At 43.5% G+C, this 11,214-nt stretch overlaps 1 protein-coding gene across 1 annotated transcript; it reads right to left on the bottom strand.

The window, feature by feature from the left end:
* Nucleotides 1–7,957: 7,957 nt before the first annotated feature.
* On the bottom strand, nucleotides 7,958–9,690 carry LOC106324329. Its single transcript, XM_013762316.1, has 3 exons — nucleotides 8,741–9,690; nucleotides 8,026–8,131; nucleotides 7,958–7,975 (listed from the first exon to the last, which is right to left on the bottom strand). Exons 1-3 carry the CDS (start codon nucleotides 9,688–9,690, stop codon nucleotides 7,958–7,960), a joined length of 1,074 nt encoding a protein of 357 aa, XP_013617770.1.
* Nucleotides 9,691–11,214: the final 1,524 nt, after the last annotated feature.

Raw genomic sequence — 11,214 nt, 5'->3', positions numbered from 1 at the left:
TCTCGAGTGCTGGTTTGGAGAAGCAGTTAACACGGCTTGCTACTTGATAAATTCCGGTTCCCACACAGGCATCGAGTGCATGATACCTTTTGAGGTGTGGTCAGGTAGATCTGCTGAATAATCATTTTTAAGAGTGTCTATGGGCTATGGTGATGGAGTAAAGGGATACATGGTATGATCTCCATCAGAAAACCGAGTGGTTCTAAGCAGGAATGTTTTCTTCGATGAAACGTCTATGGTTAGAAGCTCAGGGTCCAGTTCTGAAGCAGAAAAGGGTAGCACAGATAAACAGGTGAAGCTGCAACATGATCATGAAGTGATCGATGTGCAGGAACACACAGAAAATCAAGAGGAGCGTGGAGAAGATGTTCAGTTGGAGTCTATGGAGACTCAACCGCTTGATGCTACAGAATGTAGCATCATGAAAGATCAACAAAGAAGGGTTGATATCAGGCCACCAAAGAGATATCGTTTCGTCGATATGGTGGGTTATGCACTTCAGGTTGCAGAGGAAGTGGATGCGTCATCCACTTACATGGAAGTTGTTTCTAGTCCTGAGTATGAGAAATGACATGTTGTAATGCAAGTGGAGTCTCATCAGAAGAATCATACATGGGATCTGGTCACATTACCATCGGGGAGAAGGGATGTTACATGCAAGTGGGTCTTCAAGATTAAGGATGGTGCATCGGCAGAAAGAGTTAAATATAAAACTCGGGTTGTTGCAAGAGGGTACAGTCAGAGGGAGGGAGTATACTACAATGAGATGATCTCACCTGTGGTCAGATATTTTTCCATCAGAGTGTTGCTAGCGATGGTAGCACGTCAGGACTTGAAGCTTGAGCAATTTGAGGTGAAAACGATGTTTCTTCATGGAGAGATAGAGAAGAAGATATACATGACTCAGCCAGATGGTTGTCAAATTCTTAGAATAGAAGACTATGTGTGTAAGCTTCTGAAGTCACTTTGTGGACTTAAGCAGTCTCCTAGACAATGGTACAAGAAATTTGATACACTAAAATTGGATCTTTGTCTACAATCAAGTTAACAGTGTAGTTGTAATATCTTTAGATTCAATTCCAGAGGACCAGTTCACACTTAATCTTTGTAGGATTAGAATTAAGCTAAAACAAAGTGGGGTTGTAAAATAGTAAGGTAACGTAAAGAACAAGTTAACAAGGTGAGGTTGTTTTCGAATTGATTAAAGGCGTTAGTCTAGGGTTTCTTCTTCAGGTAATGAAAACGCAAACCAAGCAATTATTAAAGTCCAGTTTACACAAGTCTAAACTCGGACCACTCAGGTTGAAACAACCCACTGTCGTGGTGTTGATTCCTTTGCGGATCGGTCTTGACACCTAAACTCTCGTTTGGATCAAGACACGATAGCAAGCTTTAGAGATCAAGTCCGATATGTTCACAATACACACTAATATCTACTCTCGCTGACTAGGGATGCAAAGCTCATTCAAATCATATCAGGGTATCAATCAACGGTTAGCTAGATTGATTAACCCTAATTCATGCACTAAGTGATCAGTTCAATGCAAGCAATAAGAACATATATGAATGTAGACAATCTTAAGATGACTTATTTATGCTTCAGCTCGCGAATCCTAACCCTAGAACCCTAAACTAACTCTGTGACTACTCAGACATAACACAAGAACAGAGAAGCATGATTTCTAAATAATACTGCATATAATAGATAATAAAAATAAGAGGGTTCTAGATAATCTTCTCTAGGAGATAGATGAGACCTTCTCACTTACAAGTAGCAATCGCAAATCGCAAAGCTCTCCCAGGTCTTTCTTGCGTAAAAACTAAGGTAGGTCTAAAGTAAATAAAAGGAGACTATATATATAGGAGCCACATGTGGCTAAAAGAGAAAAATAGGAAGACCTAGGGTAAATCCCTAAATAAATGGAAACTTCCTTTTTAATCTCTGCCGCTGAAGCAGGCACTCAGGCTGCTCCAGTTGATTGTTCTAAATCCAAATCACATTCTTTTTCTTTTCTTTTCCTCTAGCTGGTACATCTCCCATCCAATGCAACTCTAGACCTGTAATGACTGAAAGGGACTAAAAAGACTCAATAAAACCTTGAAAACTATTACTAAGACATACATATAATGTACCAAAAACACAATATATCAACTCCCCCAGACTTAGATCCTTATTTGTCCTCAAACAAAATCAAGTACCAAGAACCGAGAGAAAGGTTTGAAAGAGTGGGAACTCTCCTATTCTCAGCACCCATACACTAACCACGAATCTCTGAACCATACAAGCAGTTTAGCTAAAACAACACATCCTTACCAAGAACCCCACTGACTGCTGTTCAAAACGGCTCCATACTCTGTATCTCATACCTGCAAAAGTTAAAACTTTCCAGACAAAACTCCTTACATTCAATTAAGAGTGGTGTGAGCTTCTTATCACATGCATTAGATAGGGTAATGGTCTAGGTATGAAACATGCCTTTTGGTGTTTAAGTGGAGCTAATCAGTGTTTAGGGGTTACCAATTTTCGTAGAGGATGCATGATATCACGCAAAATTACAAGAGAAGATAGATCCATTGATGTCCACAGCCTCTACTCGTTTTTGCATGTTCTTCTTTAGGAACAGTCGCTCTGATCTGCATGGTTCTCATCTCTTCACTTAATACTCCTTTCTAGTTTACCAGCGGCGTCTGTCTTTCTTAGGAATCTTCTCCTCCTTCATCACCTTATTCAGAAGTACATAAAATTTTTTTCTAAGGTGACGAAGCAGGAGGTAACAATTGTACTTTCGACATGCCACTAGAGTTCTTGACTTCACATTCATTCTTGTTTCCCTTTTTCTCTTTTCTTTTCGGCGGCGGAGCGGTTGCTCCACGCGCTTCCGCCTATTCTTCAGCAGAAAATCATGTTGCATCAACGAGTAAGAGACTGTGTCGATCCTTTCCTCTCCGGCCCTTTTGCACATATCTGCACAAAAGATACTGGATAACAAATGCATGAAGGCGGAACAAAGGCTGTAGGGCTTAAAGGTGGGTACTAACTAAAGATGAGCGAGCCACTCAGGATTAACAAGATGGATAGAAAGAATAAGAAGTCATGAGTGTTAATCACGTTAAACCCTAATTCAACGCCCATAACAAGAAGAATTGCAGTCAATATTAAGTTCAAATTAGATGGAGTTAAGTCTTTCCAGAGTAACCTCGACAAGCTGAGAGCTTTTGGAGAACAAGATGATGTAATGTCAGGGTGTTCTGGATCCACATGTGCGTCTCTCGCTTCTGCTAAGGTCACTGAATAAGATGAATTAGAGCACGAGGGTGGTTAATACACATCATAGAATAAAGTCCTGATTCCCACAAAGTTTGGACTGACTCAATAAAGACATCAAAACGACTTAAAGTGGACTGACTCTAAACATAAAATCAAAGGGAAACGATTAGTAGCAGATAAGCGCCTCTCCCAGACTTGCTTCTCACCATCCCTGGTGAGAAAATAAATCAAGGAAAGGCCAAAATAATAAACAAGTGAAGGAAACATAAATAGTTCAAACGGATATAACAATGGAGATAGAACTAGGAGACTGCCTAGTCAGTATCATCGCTCTCGGACTGCCCAACGGAACGCCTGTTCCTTTTACGCGGAGTGGCTCACGGAGTCTCTTCCTCTCCGCGTGCAGTTCCTGCCGGTTCTTTCCCTCGTCGATGATTGCTCGGTGTAGGCTGCTCTCGACGAGGCTCAGCTGTGCTTGGAGTTCCCAAGCATCCTCCAGTGATCGCCTTCAGGATCATCTTCATGAGGCTGTTATTCTTGCGCTGAGAATCTACCATCCAGCGACAGTAGGCGGCGTATTCAGCGTCGTCATCAAGCAGGTCTAGGTCATACGCAGTGTCGCTTCCAACAGTGTCTACAAACTCTGGCTCATCCATAGTATCATCCTGGTAAGATGATTTTGGGTCGGCGCAGAGATACTGAGGCTTGGGGATGAAACAGATGTTGACCACATCTCTAAGCGAGGTGATGTCCGGTTGAGGCAGCTTATAGTAGAGGTCGTTCTCGTCCTTAGCGAGGAAGCTGTAGGTGGTCTCGTCACGGAGAATCTGGCAATTGATCAGGTAAGGGATATCAATGAATACCGGGGTTTCGTTACACTGGTAGAGGCTGAGATCAAGCTCCAAGTGGCGGAATAGATGAGTGAGCAAACTCCAAGAACGGTCCTTTTTTAGAGAACCCTTAGTCACCGTCGCTTTCTTGTCCACAAACATCTGAACAAGTACACAACCTGGACTAGTCGTCATTTGAGTGGTCGGAATCCCAATGTTTGCGGATCTGATCTCGTCCTCAACTCCCGCAAATAACATCTGAAGCTCCCCGCGTTGCACCTTGGACGCTTGGTCCTTTGAGAAGAGCAAGTTACTCAGGACCTTTGCAGCAATCCACAGAACAGGGCTGCGGATGCGAGATTGACTGGCTGATCACGATTTGAAATCTCCCGAAGCGATGAACGTCCAGAACGCTTGCTCCGGAGGAAACTTCCTTGGGAAGGATGTCGCAGTGTACTCCTCAGATATCTCATAGATCTCGGTCAGCTTCTCCAAACTGATGGAATGCTGGACACCACTCGCAAAGAAAGTGAAGGAGGCTTCCTCAAAGATTGGGAAGTTGGGCCTCTTGAAGGTTAGCTCCGCGGTGGCTAGGACCTGTCTCACCAAATCTGGGTACAGCGGGTAAGTGATGTGGCAGAGATCAGCTATTCCCAGCACTTGGAGAACAACATGTAAATCCTCGTGGAGGCCCAAGTCGTTCAAAGCCCCGGTGTCAACAAATCGTGTTGGGAGGATGTTGATGTTGAGCAAGGAATTGTAGCGACGCGAGGCTTCTTTATCCCATCGTTCCTCGGATTTGGAAGGGATGTTTGGGTCAGTGAGGGAGATCTCTGTTCCCTCTTCTCGTGGCCATGGGTGGGTCGGGGAGATAGTGTCATCCTCCGGTTCTCCTCGAGCGTATGGTGGTTTAATCCCATCTGGTACGTCTGGGAGCCATATGCAAAACAAAACCAAAAGAAAGTTCTTAGTACCATTCGATTGGGTTTAGTAGAAAAAGTTGGAAGCTTCTACGATTGTAGGTGTTTTTTCCAAACTTTTCCACTATTCTCAACTCTACTTCTCTTAAATATCCTAGCAGCAAAAGGAGAGGTCAACTTTGATTTTGAAAAACCCTAAAATCGATCTATTCAAGCGCAAAAGAGAGGTAGATGAGAAGATTTTTGGCCGAGAATCACAATGTGATTTCGCCTCTTACCGTTCGATTGTTGATGGAAAGGTCCTGCAAATTAGCCAAAATACTCGAAATCCAAACAAGTATAAACAGAAATTCTCAAAACAAGTTGAAAAAGTTTAAAGAGTTAAGGGTTTTAAAGGGGAATGGGGAGAATCGATGAAGGAAGCGGTTTTGGTGGAAGTGGGAGAGAGATGGGGAAAATTTCCTTTTTATAAGCCCCCATTTCGTGCCCCTCTTCCCACTTGCTAGGGTTTCCTTAATTTTACAAAATTAATTCAAATCTAAAAAAAAAAAAAAAAAATTCTGGGTCCCGAGAAACTTACCTTAGCGGAGAGCTGCTCCGAATCAGGAACATCCTGAAACTGTTCCGGTTGAGTAACTCGAGGTTTTTCTGATTTTTATCCTGCAAATAAATTAAAAGAAACACAAAGCAAAAATCTAAAGGAGATATTTACACTCACCAGTGGGTTGTCTCCTACCAAGCGCTTGGTTTAAGTCACTAGCTTGACTTGGTTAGCCTGTTAGGCTAAGGAAGGGTTGCTTAGGGGAATTTCTTTACCCTCTGCGATTGTTGTCTCAGCAAGATATGGCTTTAGGCGTTGACCATTGACAACAAATTCCTCACCTTTAGTGTCCAGCAACACAACAGCTCCGTAGGGGCGAACCTCTTTGATGGTGAATGGTCTTGACCATCTAGATCGCAGTTTTCCAGGGAACAATCGTAACCTTGAGTTGAAAAGGAGCACCTGATCCTTAGGCTGAAAGTTGCGGCTGATGATCCTCTTGTCATGATAGGCTTTAGTGCGTTCCTTGTAGATCTTAGAGCTTTCATAGGCGAGATGCCTAATTTCCTCTAGCACGTGGATTTGCATGGATCGTCTTTCTGCTGCTGGTTTGATGTCAAAGTTGAATAGCTTCATAGCCCATGCTGCCTTGTACTCCAACTCAACTGGTAGGTGGCAAGCTTTACCAAACACCAGATTGTAGGGAGTGGTCCCGATTGGTGTTTTGTAGGCTGTTCTGTAAGCCCTGAGAACATTGTCTAGCTTGAGCGACCAATCCTTGCGACTTGTATTAACTGTTTTCTGCAGGATGCTCTTGATTTCTCTGTTTGAAACTTCCACTTGTCCACTAGTTTGAGGGTGGTATGGCGTGGCTACCTTGTGTTGCACGCCGTTCTTCTTCAATAGACCTGCAAAGATATTGTTGATGAAGTGACTACCCCCATCACTGATGACTACAAGTGGTACCCCAAATCTTAGAAAGATTATGGTTTTGAACGTCTTAGTCACCACCTTTGCGTCGTTTGTGGGACTGGCTACTGATTCCACCCACTTAGAAACGTAGTCAACTGCTACTAATATGTACTCGTTCTTGAAGGATGGTGGGAATGGTCCCATGAATCAATCCCCCAACAATCGAGTACTTCAACCTCCAAGATGAAGTTCTGAGGAATCTCATTCCGTTTACTGATATTCCCTTGGCGCTGGCATGAGTCTCACCTGGAGATGTAAGAGTGAGCATCTTGGAACATCGTCGGCCACCAGAAACCGGCTTGGAGAATCTTGGACACGGTTTTAAATGTTGCAAACTGCCCTGCATAAGAGGAACCGTGACAGTGATAAAGATTCATGGTATCTCAGACTCGGATACACACCATCGGAATACTCCATCCTTGCAACTTCGGTACAAATATGGCTCATCCCTATTGTAGTGTCTTGCGCCTCTTAGAAATTTCCGTTTATCATTGCCAGTGAATTTGACTGGTTTTTTTCTCAGCGGCCAGATAACTGGCAATCTCAGCAAACCATGGGAGATGGGGGTATTGCTTTTGGATCGCACAAACAAAGTGTTCCAGAATGCTGGCACAATCTGGTCGGATTGATTGTTCTGTGATGCTTCCCAGACTGATCGAGTAGACGTGCTCGACTGGAAGGCTGTCATCGAGGGATGTGTCTTCATCTATCTTCATTCTGGAGAGGTGATCTGCGACGCCGTTCTCGATGCCCTTTTTGTCCTTGATTTTTAGGTCAAATTTCTTGGAGCAATAAGATCCATCGGACCAGCCTCGGTTTCGCATCCTTCTTTGTTAGCAAGTATCTCAACGCTGCATGGTCCGTATGCACTATCACCTTGGAGCCAACGGGGTAAGATCTGAATTTTTCAAAAGCAAAGACAATTGCCACTAGTTCCTTCTCTGTAGTTGCATAGCGACATTGAGCTTTGTCTAGTGTTCTGCTCGCATAATAGATCACGTGAAGCTTCTTATCTTTTCGTTGGCCAAGCACTGCGCCGACTGCAAATTTGCTAGCATCAGTCATGATCTCGAAGGGAGGGTCCCAGTCTGGTGGTTGCACAATGGGTGCACTAACTAAAGCTCCTTTGATCGTGTGGAAAGCGCCCAAACAATAGCTATCGAACTCAAATTTTGTCTCCTTGCAGAGCAGTCTAGTGAGTGGTCTTGCGATTTTGGAGAAGTCTTTGATGAATCTTCTGTAAAAACCAGCATGTCCGAGGAAACTCCTGATTTCTTTGACATAGTTTGGAGGCTGTAAACGCATCATCACCTCAATCTTTGCTTTGTCCACTTTGATCCCTTTTTCTGAGATTTTATGACCGAGAACAATCCCATCACACACCATAAAGTGACACTTCTCCCAATTCAATACGAGATGCTTTTCTTCACACCGCTGAAGTACCCTGCACAAGTTTGACAAATAGACAGAAAAGAAGTTCCCATAGACGCTAACGTCATCCATGAAAACTTCCATTATGTCCTCAATTAGGTCAGTGAAAATATACATCATGCAACGCTGGAATGTTGCAGGAGCGTTGCACAGCCCAAACGGCATTCTCCTGTAGGAAAAAGTGCCATAGGGACACGTGAAAGTTGTCTTCTCCTGATCATCTAGATGAATGTGAAATCTGAAAGAAACCTGAATAACCATCTAAAAAGCAGTAATATGGGTGGTTAGCCAATCTCTCAAGCATTTGATCAATGAATGGGAGCGGGAAGTGATCCTTTCGTGTGGCCGTATTTAATTTCAAAAATCAATGCACATACGGTGCCCGGTTACTGTCCTTGTAGATATCAATTCATTATTTTCATTAGCAATCACAGTGATCCCCCCTTTCTTATGAACTACATGAACATGACTAACCCACTTGCTATCAAAAATCTTATAGATTACACCAGCTTCTAGAAGTTTCATTATCTCTTTCTTAACAACATCTTTTAGATTTGGGTTTAACCGCCTCTGATGTTCTACATAATTCATTGATTCATCTTCTAGATGTATTCTTTGCATGCATAAATCAGGTGAAATACCAGGAATATCTTCTAATGAATACCCTATTGCCTTACGGTATTTTCTCAATTCACACAAGAGTTTAGCAGTTTCCACATTATTGAGTTCAGAGTTCATAATGACAGGATATGTGGAATTAGGTCCAAGAAACGCATACCTGATCCCCGCTGGGAGGGACTTTAATTTGATCTTTGGAGCCTTGAGTTCGCTCCAGGAATCATCGAGCAGTCTGGCCGGTTTGTTCCCTTGTTTAGGAACAGTTGCTCCTTCTGGTGGAGGCTGATTGCTCGTCTCCCCCAGACTTAGGAAAGCGACCATCTTCTCAATGCTTTTACCCGAATCAAGCATCTTCTCGTACCCATCAGCATCAATGTTGCTCGTGTTTTGCTCAGACTCTGCTCGTGTCAGAGCTACTTCCAAAGGAACATCCGCTAGTATTTCTTCGATCATCCCTTGTTGAGGGGTCAAGGCGGCGTTCTCGTCGTCAATCGTGAAGTTCTGACCATCTAGCATAGTTCGTTTGAGCAGCTCGTCCATCTCAAACTTCATGACAATATCTCCTAGTTGGAGATCGATTCTCCCATTGCGCACATTAATGATTGCACCAACTGTGCATATGAAGGGTCGGCCTAGAATGAGAGGGTCTTTTGGTTCATCTTCTAGCTCCAGAACCACGAAATCCGCCAGAACAGTGGTGTTGCCAATTTGAGCTTGCAGGTCTTCGAGAACACCTACTGGTAACTTGACTGATCTGTATGCGAACACCAGTGAGATCCTGGTTGGCTTGAAATTGGTTAGTCCCATGCGTTTTGCAACTGAGTAGGGCATGAGATTCACACTGGAACCTAGATCACATAAAAAACATGCGAACACTGTTTTTCCAATATGAACCGAGAGGAAAAATTTTCCAGGATTTTCCCATTTCCTAACTGTTCTGTTTTGAAGGACTGTGCTGCATTCTTTTGAGACCATCATGATATCGCTGTCTGCAGAGGTTTTCTCAGAGATCAGCCCCTTCACTAGACTGCGCATTGAAGGAATCATCTGAATTGCGTCCATGAAAGATATCTTGACATTCAACTCCTCTAGCATCTTCTTGCACTTCATCTCTTCGCAATCCTATTGTGATCTTTTAGCAGGGACCGGGTAGGGAACTTTTGGAGTGTAGACGCGAGCAGGAACAGGTTGGTCCTGCGTCGTAAGAGCTATTGGTTCTATGACAGTTGGTTGTTCTGCGTCTTGATCGTCGTCGAGGACATCCTCAAGTGGAGGTTGTTCTCCCTCTTTGTGTTTTCCCTTCTCTTGAGCAGTGAGCTTTTTGGAGACAGGTTCTGAGAGATGTCTTCCACTTCTCAGCTCAACTGCGTTACAGTCCTTGGGATTCTTATCTGTTTTCCCTGGAAGTGTTCTCTATTGCCTTTTTATTGTTTCAGTAGTTTGAGCAATCTGAAAATCCATCTGTCTTATGTGGCTTGCTACAGCATCATATTTGGAATTTAATTCCGTGAACATGTTGTCCATCCGAGTATTGATCTCGGTTGTAACCTGGTTCAATGCTTTTCCTTGAATATGCTGACGCTGCAGAAGTTGTTGCATCATTCCTTTCAGCTTATCTGGCGGACCGCTCGCAGTTGCAGGAGCAGCATGCGGATTGTTCTGCCTGTTCTGAAATTGATTCTGAGCTTGGCTGAGGATGAACATCTTCCCATTCTGATTCTGATTCTGATTATGAAGGTATGGCTTCTGATATCCAGTGTTTTGGAACTGATTTCCCTGATATTTTTCATTGGGGTTGTCTGGATTGGTCTTGTATGAGAACAGATACGAGTTGTTTCTCACATTAGGGTTTGGATGGTAGTTCTTGAACTGCCAACCCTGACCGTTAACGTAACTGACCTCTTGCTGATTTTCTTTTGATGTCTCAATCTCTGCTGTAACATCAGTAGTACCTGGTTCTAGATTGGCTTCTTCCATGACATAGATCTGATTCTGATTGTTCCTGAGCAGTAGATCAACTTTTGCGGCGAGGTCATTGATCCTCCTAGTGTCCATGCTGTTCACCTTCTTGGAGCGGTCAGTCTCCTCGTTTTTGTTGGATGAGCTAGCTGCCATGTTCTCTATTAGCGCGTGAGCTCCTTCAGTGGTTTGAGTCATGAAGTCTCCATTGCTCGCTGCGTTTAGAGCATTGCAGAACTCCCAATCCACACTATCGTAGAAGATTCCTGGTACATGGTCATCGTCAAATCCGTGATGAGGACACTCTCTGAGGGTATCATTAAACCGTTCCCACGCTTCATTAAACGGTTCGTTAGCGAGCTGCTTGAACGAAGAGATCTTGTTCCTTAGGGCAGCCATTTTTGCTTTCGTGTAGAAGTGACCCAAGAAATCTGCTCTAACTTTCTCCCAAGTAGTTAGGGAACCTGTAGGTAATGACTTAAGCTATCGTGAAGCCTTGTCCGCTAGAGAGAATGGAAACATCATGCATTTGATGAAGTCGGGTGGGACGCCGTTTGCACGAGTGAAACTGCAAATCTCCTCAAAAGCTTCGATGTGTTCCATTGGTATCTCAGCTGACAGTCCATGGAACATCTTTCTCTGCACTAGATTGATCATGCCGGGTTTTATCTCAAA

Source organism: Brassica oleracea, chromosome C2, assembly GCF_000695525.1.
Source record: "Brassica oleracea var. oleracea cultivar TO1000 chromosome C2, BOL, whole genome shotgun sequence".
Taxonomy (NCBI): domain Eukaryota; kingdom Viridiplantae; phylum Streptophyta; class Magnoliopsida; order Brassicales; family Brassicaceae; genus Brassica; species Brassica oleracea.
Note: the sequence above shows the minus strand (reverse complement) of the source record. Positions and strands in the feature narration are given on the sequence as shown.